The sequence below is a fragment of the Tachysurus fulvidraco genome, chromosome 17, assembly GCF_022655615.1.
Source record: "Tachysurus fulvidraco isolate hzauxx_2018 chromosome 17, HZAU_PFXX_2.0, whole genome shotgun sequence".
NCBI classification, from domain to species: Eukaryota; Metazoa; Chordata; class Actinopteri; order Siluriformes; family Bagridae; genus Tachysurus; species Tachysurus fulvidraco.
This window is the reverse complement of record NC_062534.1, coordinates 17,413,175-17,432,931: the sequence shown is the minus strand read 5'-3', so window position 1 is coordinate 17,432,931 and position 19,757 is coordinate 17,413,175. Positions and strand designations below refer to the sequence as shown.

The following is a 19,757-nucleotide window of genomic DNA, read 5'->3' as shown; positions in this document are numbered from 1 at the left end:
CAATACGGCCAAATGTTTTGTATATTTTTGCTCCCTTGTAACAGAGTTCGCATCATCCTGCTGTTCCTTAGACAAAAAGCCAATAGGCTTTTTCAATTAGTTTGTGGATTATTGCAGATAATAACTACTTCTGTGACCAACAAAAGATTGATTGTTACACTTTTTGTTTATCACAATAATCTTTACAAATGAAAACAACTTTTAGGAATTTTTGCTGTCCAATTTTCATGGACGAATTTGAATGAATGAAAAATTGAAAGTTTTCAAGAGCAGCAAGGCTGTAGCAGTTTAACCTCATTCAGCCACTGCCTTTTTTTAAGACATGAAAATACTTTAAAAAATATCCCAAGCAGGGTATTTCTGTAGAACAAGATGGGAAAATCTCTCAAGCTTGTAATAAGCACATGCATTTAACCACTCATGGAACGGCACTCGACCGATCAGATGAACTCGGACACAGCTAAGTGTTGAATAAATATACATATTTACATACTGAATATTAGCTAACCAGCATTTATTGTATTGCATTTTAGTGCAATTTAGCATGTATATAATGTGTCACAATAACATAATAACTGTAAAACTAGGTGCAATAGTAGTGAAACATCTAGTTGTGTGTGTGTGTGTTCATGCCGGTCCTCTCACACCTCTACTGCTTCTTGATTATTAGTGAGGCCGTTCTCTCTGAAGTCATCTGGATGATTTTTTTTCTGCCATGGTTGATTTCTTAGTGAAGGACCAGAAGCAATTTTGCCTCAGACATTTTCTCCCTTATTAAGATTCAAAGGCAGTACGCTCCTCCTCGCTACAACATGCTGCAACACACCGTTGACCTTTTCTCCTTGTTCAGTATTCAGATGCCTCAGATGTGAAGGCTTGACTCTAGAATGTGACAAAGCAAAGACCATAATTGCTCAGACTTAGCTCAGGAGGTGAAAAAAGTGACCTCATTGTTCTTCAGCAAGTAAGGAGAATTTACATTATGCTAGCAGATAAGCTCTAAATAGGGGAAATAAGCCTCACGGTTTGTGAAAAAAGAAGTGAATCCTTTCTCTGTCACAATGTGTCCCATTTTGTTGCCTTTCAGTTGTTGCAATCAAGATTGGTTTTTCTCAGTGCTGTCTTTCTGCCTGCTTATGACACTCCTCATGGGGCTACTAGTGAGCCAGTCTGAATCTAGCTCTGAATTATTTGACCAACAGCTGCCTGATTGTTGTCCCAATGTAGAATCCACTCTTTTTTTTTCCATTTGTACTAATCATATGCTTAGTTGACTAGATTTGTCAATATATTTAGGTTATTTATTTATTTTTCCACAGCATATCCCACACCCTGTTAACCTCCCTTTGGTTGGAAAAGCTGTTGACTACCCTTTATTCTTTGGAACTGCAATATTTGCATTTGAAGGAATTGGTGTGGTGAGTGTTGATTATTTGACAGCTTTTAATCCGTTATCTTGCTAGAATTATTCCACCAACAAAATTAGCATGTGTAGTTTTAAAGGTTAATAGTCTCACATGTAAACCCACAGGTCCTGCCACTAGAGAACAAAATGCAGAAGCCTCAAAACTTCAGCAAATTGCTGTATTCAGGAATGGGTATCGTCACCATGCTGTACATCTCCCTCGGGACCATCGGGTACATCTGTTTCGGAGGGCTCATAGGGGGCAGCATCACACTCAACTTACCTAACTGCTGGTGAGACTCATGCATGTTTCATGTCTGAGATTCACGTCTTTATTTTTTCCCCCAATCTTCCATCTGCTCTTTTGCTAGATCTTCAGGGACTCGTCACAGTCAGGCATTCCATCAATGTTTCATTTCTCACATGCTGAAATGAAAGCAAAACAGTTGCCTGAATTCCTGCTGATGAAGAAAGTGTGATCTTTGTATATTAATCTCCTCCAGACTCAAGTGTGCATTATATTATGTTGTATGGCACGGACAAATCAGGCACCGTCAGCTGAGTGAGTTTTCAGGTGTTGAAGCCGAACCGATTTAGACTTTTTGATCAATTCGATTTGCAGGAGCGCACCAACTGCTGCTCTTCGTAATCGAGTTCAACAACGTAGGCAGGAACTTGCACTCAACCTCGCTCTAGCCAGCTGTGCCAGCATGTGGCTTAAAAGGGTCAGTGAGAATGGAGCTGATCAGAATAGCTAGTGCAAAACCACAGCATGTGGCTCAGGATACTGTCGTGCCTCTCAATCCGGTCTGTGTGCTTTTCTTAACAGGCAATGATGATGTTTTTTTTTTTTCACAAACAGATTTGCACCCATCTCCATCAATAAACAGCTGATAACTTCAACAAGATAGACTTCATGTTACAATTTGAAAATTTTTTGACCACACAGTACACTGTTTGAAAGGAAATGATTTATAATCACACCTAGATGAGCAGGTGTTTCCTTTTGAGTGTGGTTCATAACACGGTTTCTTCTTGATACAATCTCAGGGAGTTTTTTTTTCACTTCTGCTCATTAAAGATCAGTTTAAAATGAAAAAATGTATAACCTGAATTTCTATAGTTATATAAAGATACTTTGTGACAATGTCCATTGTCCATAAGATCATTATACAAATAAAAAAGGCATAAACTGTTCCATTCAAAGCCCAGATAAACTTAGAATATTGTTCGTGAGCACTCATATTTCTGTGTTCCTTTGTATATTAATATTCCTGTTCATCAATTAGATTTGATTTATATTATCAAAATTAGATTTAATTTTTCATTCCGAAGTAGAACATAAGTGGCATTGGATAGTGATGTGCTGTCACAAAGCACTGGTCATGACTTAATTCACTGTGCCACAGTGCAAGGATTTAAAAAAAAAAAAGAGTGGAATAAGGAATGGATTGGATTTCAGAGTGTGTGGGATTAAAAAAAGCCGTTTATTTATTTGCCTTTCAAGGAATCACGTCAGTTATGCTTTATTAAAGCAAAATTAAATAAAATAGATTTGTTTATGTAGTCTTACATAACGCATACTTTACTGTAGAATTGGCTTAATCTAGTCTGAAATAGTTTTGAATATTTTTTTATTAATCGTCTTTCTTTCCTGTCTGCCTGCACTGACCGATCGACAGCTCCTAACAGTGTTTACCAATAAATGGCCCAGTATGTGTAATTAAAAGCATGTGCCACATGTTGCCAGGCTTTCCTTGGTAGCACATTTGCTTTGTGATTTAATGAACTCGATTTTCTAAATCAGTTGTATTTGTGTTTGTGCTTCTGTAGGCTGTATCAGATTGTGAAGCTGCTGTACTCATTTGGGATCTACATTACGTATGCACTACAGTTCTATGTGCCAGCTGAAATCCTGATTCCCCCGGCGGTGGCGCGGGTCAGGCCCAGGTTGGCGCTGCTTGTAGACCTCAGCATCCGAGTGGGCCTTGTCCTCCTCACATGTGAGTTGTAACACGTATCACATAGAGCACATATTAAAAGGCTCAGCACATTCCCAAACAAAACCCTATACATATTATATTTTGTGATATCTACTTCTAGAATCTATATATCTATATTTCTAAGCTTGCCTTTGCTGTCTGTCTGCAAATATTATATTGGGAAAGAAGCCAGTTTAAGTTACACAGCAGTAATAACAGTCCTATTGAGGGTGTGTAATTTTATCAAGACAGCAAAAGCCATGCTTTGATCAAGTTGTCGGATAAAGCAGAGACAGAACAGCTGTCAAAAAATTCTACAATCCTTTTGTGATTAAAAATAGAAGAGTCTTTAAAAGCACTTTCCCACCCTTCACTTCTTGGGTTGTCAGATTTTTAAATACTGTCCTTTTAGTTTTGGTGTGTGCAAAAAAGTTCAGGAAAGCCTATTGGCAAAATAATCTAAAATATTACCATACGAGGAGTTTTCCCAGGTGAGCATATTATATTATATTACACCTCGGATATATAACATGATAATTCATACCTTATTGAACCTCATATTTGAACTACGGCCAAACTATGGCCAAATGTTTGTGGACACCTGAACATCATACCCATATATGCTTGCTGAATATGCTCACTTCTTTGCTGCTGTAATAACCTCCACTCTCCTAGGATGGCTTTCCACTAGATTTTGGATTGAGGAATTTCTGCCCATGTAGCCACAAGAGCATTGGTGAGGCACTGATGTTGGGCGAGGGGCCTGGGGTGCAATCGGCAATACATTTTATACCAAAGATTGAGGTCAAGACTCCGTGCAAGACACACGAGTTTAGCCACACCTTCCTTGTCAACATGGAGCTCAGTTTGTGCACATTTCAGTTTCCGTGTTATGCTGGAACAAGTTTGGACACATTAGTAGCAGTGAAGGGAAAGTGAAATGTTACAAAATCATTCTACACAATTGTGAGCCTCCAACCGTGTGTCATCATTTATGGGGGAAAAACAACATATAGGTGTGAGGCTCATGTGTCCTCAAATCTTTGACCATATTATGTATTCCATCTCACTGCACCATAAATCTACTATTTATTGCATCACCTCACACCTCATCAAACCTTGCATAGGAGAATATAGAATATATCTGGTGAGAATTTCATGTCAACAGCAACTTTAGAAATTTATTTACTGAGAAAAATGGTGACATGTTTAATACTTATTTTAATTGCTGCACATTACACCTTGAATTCATTAGATCTCACACATTCCATGCAAATCCTGCACACTTCTTCTGCAATCTTGATAATTGTGCTCTTTTTTTCTGGGGTAAAATTAAATCTGTCTGTTAATGTACACTGAAGGAGCTAGAAAATGTCTTCAGTGAGACGGGGCTCATACGCTACAAGTTTGTTATAGACGCTTTTTTTGCTTACTTTCTTGAAGGGTTCCAATAATTCTGGAGTTGTCTGTATAAATGAAGTGGAGAAAGCCCCACCTGTCTATAATAGATCACGTTATCGTCAAAGAAATCTGTATGTTCAGTTTTCAGGTAGACATCTTGGTGGTACAACAAGTTTGATTTTGAGCTCATGGGTTAACTGTCCATGTGCATTTGTGCATCATGTCCTTATGTGCTGGGTTCTTCGATTTCGTCCCACCTCCCAAAGAAGGTGGATTGGCTACTCCAAATTAGACTTAAATGTGTGTGTTTGGGGGAGTCTCCTGTGTTGGGTTGGTGCTCCAGTCAGGTTAAAAAATATATTAAACATATACAATTGTGGATGAGAGTGCAATGATTGTAGACCATTGTCCTGAATCTTAACAATATAAAATGTGAATTGGTCAGAAGTAAAAGTTGCTTCAAGCCAAAATCACATTCTAAACTTCTTTGTGTTATGAAAGCATAACCTTCAGAAATATTGTCTCAAAGCTTGGATCATCTATGAAAGATGGCCATAATATTTAGCTTTATCTACCATGCATTTTTTGTGTCCAAGGGTAAAGCTTAGCACCTAATGTAAGGGTAGGTTTTAAATGACGGACAACTGAATTTAAATTTACTCTGTGTTTTGTGATGTTTTTATGATGGTTTGTGGTGCGTGTGTGTGCGCGCGTTCTTTCTCAGCATGGCTGTCAGTTACGTTTTGTCTGTGAGTGTGTGAGTTGTATTGTCGGAGTTAAATAGAATCACACTCAGCTCTTCTAAAAACACAAGATTGGTAGTGATTAGTGTGGCACATGTGCTTTGTAAGTGTGTGGCAGCCTTTCTATATACCCACATGAGCCCATTCCTATTTTTTAAGAAACTAAAACTCGAAACTGCTCCAAAGCATGACATTTTATTTTTATTGGGGTTTCTTAATGCCAGTCAAGCTGTGAATTGTTCACGTTAGCTCTGGATCAGGCTATATCATGCCATAGCAGCTCCCATAGACCATATCATTAGTAGAAGGCAGTATTTTGCCTCCAGCTGTCAGTATTGTAAATGCTTTGAAGCTATTTACTTTTGTTGTTCCATTCTCAATTTGGTGGGAGTTACAGAATAAGCCTTTTGTAACCGGTGTATAAGAAGTCAAATTTCATTGCAAATGATTTCCACTTCCGACGCACTCTGATTCATAAAATTGTTAACATGTTCACACTTGGCATAAACAGACCAAAAATATAAACATAGTCATTTTGTTAAAAAATTTGTTTTTGTGAACAGGTGGCTAAATTGCAGGAAGTGGAGACTGTGAATGTAAGACAGTCTCCTGTATTTTTTTCATATGGACTGTAAATTGTTTCTGTTGCTTTGTGTACAGTTCAAGTTGAAAACCTCTAGGAACAATCTGTCTAATGAAACCTTGGAGCTACTGAGAATTTTAAATTAGATCCCCAGTAGGAATTGCAAACTCAGGGAGCCACAGATTTGCAATCCATTTAAATGTAAATTGGAATAGAGAGTGAGGTGAAGACCAGAGCACACTAAATGTGCTTTAAGATACCAACAGCACCAGATGTGTAATGTAGCATCTGTATCTGTAACTGTTTAGTGGTCCAAACATTCATATTTTTATTTAGACCAGCAACTGGCATGGCCTAATCCATTTTTATAGATGGATAGATGGATAGATAGATAGATAGATGGATAGATAGATAGATGGATAGATAGATGGATAGATAGATAGATAGATAGATAGATAGATAGATAGATAGATAGATAGATAGATAGATAGATAGATAGATGGATGCATGCACACTATCTATCTATCTATCTATCTATCATACATACGTTCTTTATTGATCCTGGAGGAAATTCAAGCATCTAGTAGCAACATCAATTAAGCTATGTCACAGTAAGCCCCCCTCCGGCACACACAAAGAGAACATGCAAATGAGGTAAATATATATTTTTAAAAATATTTTATAACTATTTATTATATTAGTCTTTAAAACGCTAGGGGGCAATATGCACTGGTTGATGGACCAAGTGGCTCAAGTCAAGAGTTACATAACAACAGATTGATTACTGATTAAGTATTTATTAACTCTCACTTGGAGTTTGGATTAGACTGGGTTAGCTTGGATTTTAATGCTGGAATTAGTCAATACCAGCATGGACTATATCCCTCCCCCAACCACCACCACCATTATTATTGATTTCACCATTATCTTGTTGATTTTAATGAATAAATTGGCAAGACGCCTTGGTATGCTTTGCAGTTGTGAATTCCAAATGACTCCAAACATCGGTTCACAACAACAATAAAAGGGAACATTATTAAGTCCAAAAGGCATCACTGTACACTTAAAGATCTTTTTTTTTTGTTGATGTAACAAAAATGAAAATCTGCTGTACAGTCTTTTAAAGCAACATTCCAACATCTTTTAAAATTTTCTAATAAATACTTATCTGAGTATATTAGATTTACTACTAAGTGCACATTTATTATTTGGTTGGTTGATGGTTATCTGTTATGAAATATAACAGTGTGGAATTCACTCAAATATGCAGGGTTTCTTTGAACTGACAAGTATGAAAAATGCGACTCCAAATATTTTGGCATTACAAAAAGCAGAACACTTTGCAACTAGAAGGGCAATATTATTATTAATACTATTTCAAGGATATTTTCAAAGAATTTATTGATTCACCTGAACCTTACATTTTTGACCTGACAAGCATGACAGACCACTCTGGGACAGATGTGCTAAGCTGCTTCCATCTACTTTTTGTTTAATCAGGATGCAGTCTGTTTTTTCTACAAAAATCACTGAACACAATCATGAAAGTGGTGTAAAGATGCACAATTTAGCACAACTCACAAAGTGCACTTATCTCCTTCATACATATGTAATGAGAGACGATCGCAGATAAAGACAGAAGACAGCATTGGGGTGGAGAGATGTGAAAAGCTGTTAATTATATCTTCTGTTTCATGTACTATAGTTTGACCAATTTGTGGCAATCAGTTTTCCTGTTGCTGGAAGCTATGAAGCTGTGCTCAGATTTTGATCTATATGACAATGTTTAATAAAATAAAAGTCTTTGCTAAAAGATCTAAATCCTGAGTTCAGTTTAGCCACTTTTCTCAAGCAGATCTGGCAGCCCCTTATCGTAGCACATCTGTCATGAACAGCTCTTTCTTGCAGCTCTTGTTGACCATTCCCTCTTTTTCCACAATGTCTTTTATATGACTTGTGTTTAATGCAGATTACATGTAGCAGGCAGACCCAGACACAGTTTACATGATGAACCAGTGCCTTAGTTAACAGAATTTTTTTTTTTAACAGACACACTAAGAGCACATTTTGTATTCGTGTGCTGCACCTCCTCATGTACGTACATTCCTTTTCCTCTATTAGTTGATAAGTTCATATCGAACAAGCAATTTAGTACCATATACTGACATCTCGTGTTTCTTTAATAGTGAGCATGTAGACAAGGACAGGATGAAAAGCACTGATATAATCTAGTACATCATGGGAAGAGTTTTCTGGTCTGGATTGATGACTAATGCTTGTCTCAAAGGTCCCCACAAAGCAAGTCCAAACCAATTATTCAACAAGATATGAGGAATGTTATATTTGATATAAGCCTACAGGTTTGATTGAAACTTTTCATTTTTAATTAATTTTAGTTAACTTTTAATTTTAAATGGCTGTGCTGTTTTTCCTCTGAAACAGCACAGCCATGCTATTCTACCATGCATGTTTTAAATGCCAAATTTTTTAATCACGATTATATTTCCAATCAGCTCCCACATCCTCATGAGATTTCACAGTGTAATGCTACATGAACTGATCATGCTCACGATACGTCACTCAATCTTGTAATTAAGAATATTGTTTAAATTACGTTTGGTATAAGCAAAAACAACATCAAAATGTATTTGAGAAATGTAACAGAAGTCCTGTAACAAAGTTTCTTGGTGACTGTGCAAAAGAGAGATACCTACAGCCATGATTGTTAATACAATCTACACTAAATTACCCTTTCCAACAAGCCATGCTTAATGTCTTCTTGGATTATTAATTCTCCTCTGTTTATCATGGTCATAAATCATAACCAATTACAAATTTTTACACAAGCCTGATTGGAGGAGTTTGGTACATTTTAAGTTCAGATTCATTTCTGGTAAAAGCCAAAATGATTGACCACAAATCATAATATTATATAAGGAATTAATTCAGGAACATGCTTTCTCCTAAGCATTATCACTTACTAAACTATTGCTAGTTTACTGATCCAGAACACCAGAAAAAGCTGTTTAGAGACTGCACTTATTACAACACCAATTTTCTGCCCTTCAAAAACTTTTTCCATTCATTAACCAAACTTTTAATATCCTTTATACCCTCAGGAATGGTTTGTTATTAAAAACCCACTTCTAGAAAAAGAATCCCTCATCATATGTGTGAATATTCACAGTGTAATAGCAGCACTGCAAGTTTGTCAGGCTCAGCAAAGTCTCAAACCAACATCAAACACCAAAGACTCTCCATTGCATTAATCATTGCAGAGGACCGCTTTGAGCTGCTTTTTTATCTTCTGTGGAGATGAGAAGGAGGAGGGAACGTATACTGGCATGTACTACAGAATCTTCAGAACTGCTGAAAAAAGCCACAGGGCTTCATCTGGCATGTGGTGCTGAAGTTCTGTTCACACCTCAAATGGCCACAAGTGTACAGTAAAGGAAAATCTGTGTCTGGGATGTGCTGATACTGTGCAAAGCAATGACACATAAGGAAAAAAAACTCTTTATAAAGACCTGGATACAGGATCAGCATATTGAGGGCTTAGCAGTAGGGTTGCCAGCTGCTGTTTCTCTGCAACTAACAATGCAACTAACAATGCAATGCTAAATAAATCATTTTATGCATGTCTTTTGCCTGTAGATGGATCTGCTAATTAAAGCAAAAAATGCAGTTTTAGCAATGATGTCAAGAAAATGTACATCAGGAAAATAAACTGTGCAATACAACACCTAGTGCACACTGCTTAATAAACAGCCTCAGAAAAAAAGTGAAGGGATACTACATGGTTCATTAAGCAATTTTATATGAACTAAATGTATGTTCTTTGAGTCTCTAGGGGAGTAGGGAGTAATGGATTTCAATTTGTAGATGTATTTTTATGTTTTAAACAAAAATATTACTTTTTATGCAGTTTCTAATTCCTCAGTATCAGTGTTGTGTAATTCTGCACATTAACACAGTGATAGATATGTTTTAGGGTTTTGCTATAAAAGAAACATAATTGATTGTCTATTAGACCCGATGTTATGTATTTCATGCTTTGACCATGCTTCTTCATGGTGCTTTGAGGTTTATATGTCAAACGCCTGAGTTGTCATTTTCACCTGCACTAAAGTGTAAGCTTCTCACAGTCGTTGTAGCACATAGTTAAACTAATCATATATCATATGACTTAAATGTCATTCCCCGGGTTACCATTACTTCCGTGCTGAGTAGCCACCACTTTATTTACTGTCCTTTTGTGTTTGTTAGCAGGTTAAGCCATAGTTAAGTCCATAACTAATGAAAGTTTTTTAAGGCTTTCTGCTGTTTGTCAGGTCTGCAGTGAGCCTCTGAGCTGTAATTGGTTAATCCGCATGAAGCATGGATGTTTATTACCACAGACTAATGAACAATTGAGTCTTGTTCTTCTGTTCTACATACAGGAGAGAACTCTGATAAAACCAAAGCTTATCAAAATGTACAGTTAAAACGGGTCAAAGCCAGAGTTTATCATTCTTCCTTACATTTCAGTGCTCACCGGTTGAGCCAGTTTAAGGCTTTAAGATGAAGATATGACTACAGCAGTAGTGTGATTCTCCAGTAGCTAGTGATGTCTGACCTCTGATAGCAGTAGCTCTTAGTTGGCTTTACAGATTGGAACAATGTATTTTCTCATGCATTCTCATTACTCTCCAGGTTCTTTAATGCACTAAACTAGAATGTACTTTAATCAACCCTGCGGTTCCCCTGTACACCAAGAATTACAGGTTTTGTTTGGATGGTTTCTTATTTGCAGTGATGCAGACACCCAGAAATTGAACAGTGTGTGCCTCATATCACACGCTTTGTAATCAAAGAAACCCTGTGTGTTGTGTAATCAGTAGTTGAGGGAAAAATAAAAAAAATAATAAGATGAGTACAGAGCAGTAAACAATAATGCTACTGTACAAGTAAGCACATGTTTAAAGTGGGTTCATATAATTTGCTTCCCTGTGTTTTCTTTCTTGTCTTTGTTTTTTTGCCAAGGGGGAATTACGTGGTGACACTTTTTTCTCATTGTGAAAGCACAAGACACATGGTATATATAAGTTCTGGTGTGTGAGCTGTTATTATAGAAATGATGACATATTAGAATGAGCAACTAGAGTTGGGTAGTGGAAATGGTAGCTCAGTGGTTAAGGTGTTGGACTACTGCTAAGAAGGTTGCAAGTTCAAATCCTAGGACCACCATGTTGCCACTTTAACGCTCAATTGTTCAGTTGTATAAAAAGAGATAAATGCAGGTCGATCTGTTGAAGGGCATCTACCAAATTGAGAATAATTGTTGACCGATTCAGCCGTTTTTGTCTCATTTTTATTCTGTAAAGAAAATGGCCTTTATTTTGACATTCTGTCATATATGCTTTGTGTAGGAGGATAAATTATTTTAGTCTATCATGGAAAAATGGCCGTTGACCCCCATGATTTGTTTTTAATTGTTGCTGACAAAATCCGATTTTTATTGTAGCACAATGCACTTTCCCTGCATACAGAAGAGGTCTTTCCTCATATAGATCTGTGTGCATTCTGTTGATGGAAAATGGAGGGGACGTTGCCCGTGCCCCATTCTTGTCAGGTACCTAGTCCTGGATTATGCAGTCACCACCGGAAGAACAGTGACAACTGAGCACCTGCAACACGGTGTGTCGTCTGCCCTGGAGCTGGTTGACTGACCTCCTGTAGATTTTTCCCTTCGGCACAACTGAGTGCCATTCAGCCATGTGTGGATCTAAACAGACGACTGAAGCTAGAGAGCCTCTGAAAATGCCAGATAAGAACAGGTGAAAATAAATGCTGAAATAAATACATGCTCCATCAGATCACGCATTAGGCACAAGATGCACAACTGTGCGTTGGGGATTAGTATGTTTTTGTATTTTAGTGGGGACCAAATATCTCTACAACATTGAGTTTTGATATTGGGTGGACATTTGGGCAATCTTTTTCAATCAAAAGCCACAAAGTTTCCATTTGGTTTCAGAGGTTAGGTTTTTGGTCTAGGCCTACGTGTAGGTATAACATAAATGAGCTCCATTAACAAGTAAGTCCATGGAAGACAAATGTATGTGTGTGTACACTATGACCCATGGCTGATTTTGCAAATTTTAAACTGTCCCAATGGAATGTACTTCTGGGCAATTTAGAATTTCATTAACTAAAGTCCATTTGCTGTACTCAACCATCTAGTGTAAGAATATTAGAAAGGTAGTATAGTCTACCTGTTTTTTTATACTTATGAACTATGTATGTATATACCATTTCCTAGTCAATGGCAAAAAACACGTTAAATGCATGTAATGTGATACCACTAACTTTAGCAGAAATTTTTAAAAATTTTGCACAATATGGGATAATTTAAAAGACATTTAAAATGTCTAAGATCTCTTCTCCATTGGAGTGTTGGTTATCTTTAAATTTAGCCATGCCCCACTGCTTTCCTCCCCTTCCCCCCCCCCCCCCCCCCCCAAATATATATATATATAATGTAAGCAAAACTATGACTGTTGATTCAATTATACGTGCATCAGTTTTTCATTCCGGATATGAATTATTTGATTACTGCAGTTATTTCCCTAGTATGTGTCGACCAGAGTGTAATTCCTCTTATACGTTTCTCAATTTTCTTTTACTCTGTTTATAATTAAATTTAAATTTTTACCATTTTACACTATTTGCTTTGCGTTATTTGGGTCCTGTCCTTAATTCTGAACATGCTTTTTTAGCTTTCGTTAGCTTAGCTAATAGTAGAGAATGTTTTGGCTCCATAACGCTATGGCTCCTGAACACTCCTAACATCCGTTATCACAGCTCAAAGGGTGAAGGTCATAGGTATAGAGAGAATTGATGTGGATGGAGCTGAGAGGGTTGATTTGAATACAGCTGAGTGGGTAAGTATGGCTGAAGATGAGAGCATTGGTATACAGTGTTGGTGTCTGGACTCAAGATGGTTTGTGTGTAGCTGAGAATATTGGTGTGGTTGGCGTTAATAGGGTTTGAGTGGCTGGAGTTAAGAGGGTTGTTGTGTATCTGGCAGTAGCACTGGAAGGTGAAGCTGAGAGTGTTGGTGTGAATGGAGAATTACATTTACATTTCCATCATTTGGCATATGTCCTTATCCAGAGCAACTAACATTATCTCATTTTTTATACAACTGAGCAACTGAGGGTTTAAGGGCCTTGCTTGGAGATGATATAGGGTGTTGACGAGGCTGAGGTGTTTTTTTTTTCCTCTCTATTTCTCTAATAGTTTTCTCTATTATTAAACATTTAATTTCTTGTTTTTTATCTAAAGGGATTTTCACAGGTTTTGAAAGGCCACAGGACTATATTGTGTGTATATATAGTCAATATATTGTGTTTTTATATACAATATATAATACAGTGTAGGATATTTTGTCTCATGTTATTTGATTTTATTTTTATTAATATTGTACTGCTTTTATGTTGTTATTATTATTATTAAAATCGACTTTGTTGAGGAAAGAATATTCTTTCAATTAGAGAAATCATCAGTGTAGTGGTTTAAGCTGAAACATTTTAGGCTCACCAGTTTGATAGCTTCTTTACATTTGAAATAAATATTTGTTTTTGCAGTGTAGAGTTCATGCAGAAAGAGTAAAGCTGTGTTTTTTATTAAATTGTTGTGTTCCATTGTATTTGCTAGTAAATCACCCATATTAAATTATGGTCACCTATGGGAAGGGTCATTTCAGCTGAGTACAAATATATTTTGCCCCAGATAAATAGATATTATAAAGCAATTCTTCAGTTTAAGTCTTAGTTTATTACGTGCTATACCATCAATACCATTGAAAAGGTCATTTCCAGTCTCAACCACAAAGGGACTGATGTTCTGCCTGGACAAACACATCATCAATGTTTATTATTTACCATGAAGGCAGACATTAATTACAAAGGCTGTCATATTTCAGTATGAAAGGATTCTGAGTATGTAACATATTCAACAATGATCTCTTGTGCTCTGAACAATTTCAGCCTTGTGCCTTCTACTTAACAAAATAGTGAAACTGGGAAATACAACGGATATAAAAGGTCTATAAAGCATGGTTAAAATGATGAACATTTCCCATGAACATACTTTTTGATTTTATGTAATTGTTTTGTTCGCTATCATTAATTTCAGAAATAACTTCTGAGATGATTTGGCTGTTTTTTTACAGCACAAAATCCTGACTTTTTATTGTGGGTGTGTAATTTTTTTATTTCCATGGTACATTAATCCTCTAACAGGAATGAGTTGTACATTAACCCACATGTACATCCCACCCACATGTACATTATATTATGACAGCCTAACTAGTACATCAAACAAATTGTCTTGGAATCTCCAGGATGTTAAATTACTTAAATAATGTTTCAATTTAATGAATGTAGTGTTTCTCCATTTTTTTGCCAGGTTTGCATTTTCTATTCTGATTATAAAATTGTGTTTGTGGTCTTAAAGCAGAGATACAAAACATGCAGGATGATGAGCCAAATATGGATGAAAACCTCTTACACAATACTCATTTATTATTTATTTAAGTTGTTTTTGTCTGGTTGTTATCAGATGTTTCATCAGATGTGCATCACTGTTTTCTCTGTGGTTCTTTCTTGGCTTTATTTGGTGTAATTCCTTGCCAGCATTTCACAGTCTTTGTAGCACATGCAGATTATGTTCATACCTTCATGTAAGCAATGTGCAGTGCATTGAACAAAAAAGTTTTTATCAACAAAATGGAAAGGTGCTTTCTGAAGTATCTTTTCTCTACGATTTTAGTATTTGAAAGCACTTCAATAGCAATCAAAAGTAAACATACTCACACTTGTATACGTATGGGGTCTGAAATCTATCTACAATGCTGAATGGTTAAATGGAGGTGTTCCAGCAAAGTATTTATTATAGTCGATTTGCTAATACAAGTTCGTATGAGTCTGTTAACAGTAAGCTCATTAGTTCATTCCAGGATCTTCATGCATTATATTGATGGCATATGATGTACTGTATGTTGGTAGCGTTCCAGTAAACGTCTATTATCTAGAAAGACAAGTTTCTTGTGTTCCTAACCAATGACTGGGAAGAAATTAATTTCTATAGCTGTGTTACCCATGAGCTTCTGAATAGTTGTTGACAAGTTGATTGCCATGAGATCATCTTAAATGTAACCATGATAAACGGGCAAAGTGACATACAGACACAACGTAATGAATCAAAAGAACATGAAGCTGTAATTTCTATCATAGATTTAGTGTGACAGGAATAGGCTGAGACATTGACATGCCTCTTTTTTCAACTTGTCTTCTGCTTCTGGTGAGGTTTGATTTACAGATTTAAGCTCTTCATGGTCATTCTAATTATGATTTGTAGCCCTGACTTTCAGGGAGCATGTGAGTTCTCTATATTTAAAGACCATTTACTTTGGAATCATTTGAATCCACACATCATTTTATGGGGATGGAGAAAACCAACTTTGATGCTTGTTTACTGTTATGATGTTTTTCATTTACCCAGGTTTGCAATTATTATTATAATTATTACAGCAAAATAAAATCATTTTAATTAATGTACAGAAGGTATGCAGCAGTGTGGCTGTTAATCACCTGAGAGATTTTCCACAAACTTTTACTACAATATTGGAAGTGCACAGTTATCTAAAATGTCTTTGTATGCTTTAGCGTTACAATTTGCCTTCCCTGAAACCAAAAGACATAAACCTGCATGGTTTAACAAGCATGGATTAACAAGGCACAAAACCCTTACCTCAACCCCACTGAACACTTTTGGGATGAACTGGAACACAGACTGCATGCCAGGACTCCTCATCATCAGCGCCTGACTTCACTAATGCTCTTGTGGCTGAATGATATTTAATATCTAATGCTCACAGCCACATTTCAAAATCTGCAAAAGGAGAGTATATTATTATATTATAGCAGCAAAGGGGAAACCACCTCCATAGTAATGTCCATGGTTATGGAATGAGATGATCATAATACACACGAGTGTGATGGTCAAGTCCACGTACTTTTGTCCATATGTTATAAGATTAATTGTTTTAAGTGCTATCACAAGAACTGCTTTTGTGTCACCTTGTTATTCAATTACTTCACGACCGTGGCCCTGTGACTCAAGAGCTTTCAAAGTGTCAGGAACTTAAATTAGAGTAGCCTTTCTCTGCTTTAAATTTTCCATGCACTACATCTGACCGGCCTTTAAAAGAAGAGATTGGTATGGGCAGGAGTTTCAACACAGATCAGACTCCTTGACCCAGGAAGTGTGGTTTTAGTTCATCTTTTCTGCCTCCCAGTAAGCTGTGGGGTTTGCATTTGGTGCAAGTTGATTTTTTATTCTTTTCAGTAATGCTACATACGCTGAGCTGTATTACTGTAAAGAGATCATTGTTGTACAGCATGCTCATTGACCCATATCCACAGAAATTAGTGGCTGCTTTGCACTCTAGGTCTTGTACTTGCGTCATCGACTGGGATTATACAATAGACGGCATGACAACTCTGAAAAGACTGATAAAACAAAGACAGACAGATATCACTAGAATATTTGTAAATGACTTTAAGCACAATAAAAATGAACGGTAAATTGTCAAAAAGTTACTGTATTTAAAATTTAAATAATTCAAATTAATGATTCGACCTTCTTTACACTCCTATTATTCCATTATTAAATTGTGTGTAAATCTGTATTTTCACGTCACAGAGGTTTATATTAGTATCGCTACAATTCTTTTAGTGTAAACTAAAAAATCTGATAAAGTGAGAGCTAGAACCAAACGATCAAATAAAACTTTAATAAGCAGTTAATTTCATTTCAAAAGTTTATTTATGGTTGGGTCATTTTCAGCGAGCATGTGAAGAATTTCGGCAGGAACGAATTAGAGTTTGGTCTGTGGTGAACTGACCCATCAGTTTCTCAGGAGCTCCTGGTTGCATTATTATAAACTGTTGTAGAAAGGACATTATTTACATTTACATTATTTCCTGTCCAGTGTCACCCAAATGAGGATGGGTTCCCTTCTGGGCCTGGTTCCTCTCAAGGTTTCTTCCTCATATCATCTCGGAGTTTTCACCATCGTCTCTGGTTGCTCATTAGGATAGATAGAGATATAATAGATATAATAGTATATAGATAGATATAATAGTATATAGTATACCAATGCTAATAGAAATAACCTTTTTTTATTCTGTTTCTGTAAAGCTGCTTTGAGACATTGTGAATTGTTAAAAGCACCAAATTTCTTTGTATTTCTTTCTTGTCAAAAGAAATACAACTTACCGTACAAAATAAACGTTCAGAAAGTGCTGACAAAGGAGACTCACTCACTCTCACTCATTTTCTACCGCTTTATCCGAACTACCTCGAGTCACGGGAAGCCTGTGCCTATCTCAGGTGTCATCGGGCATCAAGGCAGGATACACCCTGGACAGAGTGCCAACCCATCGCAGGGCACACACACTCATTCACACACTATTTTTCCCAGAGATGCCAATCAACCTACCATACATGTCTTTGGACTGGGGGAGGAAACCAGAGTGCCCAGAGGAAACCCCCGAGGCACGGGGAGAACATGCAAACTCCACACACACAAGGCGGAGGCGGGAATCGAACCCCGACCCTGGAGGTGTGAGGCGAACGTGCTAACCACTAAGCCACCATGCCCCCGACAAAGGAGACTCCTTTCATAGATGTTAATTAAACCATTTGTTTGACTATAACTGTTTATTGCACCACTATCAAAGCTGCTGTTATACAAATTTAATCAACACCTTCTGACCATTCAGATTGGATTTTATGGTATAATCTTGCACGTTAACACCCGATTTATGTGATATGAGGAGTAATTCTTTGAGAAGTACTAAATGTCATACATTTTTTTTTGTGTGTGTGTATGTGTATGTGTGTGTGTGTGTGTGTGTGTGTGTGTGTGTGTGTGTGTGTGTGTGTGTGTGTGTGTGTCTTGACCATGATCCTTCTTTGTTGAGCACAAGGTCCTCTGATTTTGATGTCAATATCCACTTAAGTAAATAGACAGTAAATTGCTTGCTTTTTCATGAAACAAAAAAACCTTGATTGATTTTTATTGATTTTTATGTTGATGTACCCTCTCTTTCAGTTTGTCTTTTTGTAAGGAATGAAAATGTGATGACAGACACAAACTGTTTACGTGACTCTACAAGGTTGGCCAAAGCTGTGCAATGGATGAGCACAACTGAGCCCAGGCAATCAAACAGAGTATCTTTAATAAACTCTAATGCTGTTGGATGGTCTGAAGTCAGGGTGTCGTGTAGTTAAATCAGTTAAGGCTGGTGTTGTAGGAAAGCCTAAGTCATTTTGAAAGTGAAGAAGATCACAGAGAGCTAATACGATGTAAAGTGACTATTAGCCTACAGCTTGTGACTGACAAGTAGCCAGATATGGAAAACGAAAGGTCGATTTCATGAAGTTAAACAAGCCATTGCGAGCAATAATAAAGCTGATTATGAAATAAATGAACTTTTAGATGCTATTCTCTGAAGAGTAATTCAGCCACTGAATATACATGAGGTTAGAGGCCTTGGTAAGGAAAAGAAATTGTGACTCCTCACCCAAGATGCAGAAACTCTCCAGATTTGCATCCCTTTTTGCTCAATAACGTGCATGTCATTTCCTGGAAAAACCTGAAGCTTAATTGAGAACCATTTTGGACTGGTTTTATTTGATGGCCTTGGGCAAGCTTCCATTTCCTGGCCACTTATCCTAGACAGGATTAAGGTGGGGGGATGATGCCAACCCATCACAGGGCACAATCACTCACACACAGAAGACAGTTTTGAAATTGTGTTTCATTCTGCATGTCTTTGGGCTGTGGGAGGAAGCCAGAGTATTTAGAGGAAACCCTTGAAGAACAGAAAGAATATGCAACTCTGCATGCAACGTCACACACACTGGGTGGAGGCGGGAATCAAAACCTCAATGCTGTTGTGTGGCAGACTTACTAATCACTAAGCCACTATACTTCCAGAACATAATTAAATTCATTTTTACATTGAGTTCATTTTACACTGCCTTTAAACTGTGTATTGCGCCTTGTATTGTCCACATAGGGATTCAGTTTTCTGGATAAGTTTTCTAAGTATCCTGGTACCCTGGTCCAGCAGACCGTTTCTTGACCGTTTCTTGACCGTTTCTTGCTTCTGAGCAGAAAAAAAGCACATACTTTCCTTACACCACCACAACCTTAAAGTTATACATTAGATTATGCAGCCTTAAGGTGGATTCTTGTGTGCCATATAAAGGGGTAAGCTTCTATCCCACTTCTGACTTTTTATTTGAGAAATTGTCTGAAATTGGCCACAGGCACTAGAGCTAGCACCTAATGTCTTTCATCAATTGTGCTAAATGTACCAGGTTTGCTAGACAGGTCTTTTTACAGGCACTCCAGCAGCAGGTTATAAGTGTAAGCTGCCTCATTAGTAGATGTAATGCAGTTGTAATGCATATCAGAATGATTTAGATTATTTGTGTCTTATTTCTGTATGATGTCAGATAAGGATGATTATAATGCTGGTAATTATCAGTGGGTGGTGCAAAGAGCATTTCACATGAGTTTTCTC

General features: G+C 37.0%; 1 protein-coding gene across 2 annotated transcripts in view; it reads left to right on the top strand.

The window, feature by feature from the left end:
- slc36a1 (solute carrier family 36 member 1) overlaps window positions 1-19,757 on the top strand; it is a 30,449-nt gene that overhangs the window by 8,436 nt on the left and 2,256 nt on the right. The window contains exons 9-12 of one of the 2 annotated variants that reach the window (XM_027135805.2): window positions 1,320-1,418; window positions 1,532-1,698; window positions 3,239-3,408; window positions 9,234-9,754. In XM_027135805.2, the coding sequence (XP_026991606.1) occupies window positions 1,320-1,418; window positions 1,532-1,698; window positions 3,239-3,408; window positions 9,234-9,235 (438 nt within the window). In that variant the 3' untranslated portion in view covers window positions 9,236-9,754. Of the gene's footprint in view, window positions 1-1,319; window positions 1,419-1,531; window positions 1,699-3,238; window positions 3,409-9,233; window positions 9,755-19,757 lie in introns of those variants that run through there. The other variant, XM_027135804.2, reaches the window with a different exon arrangement.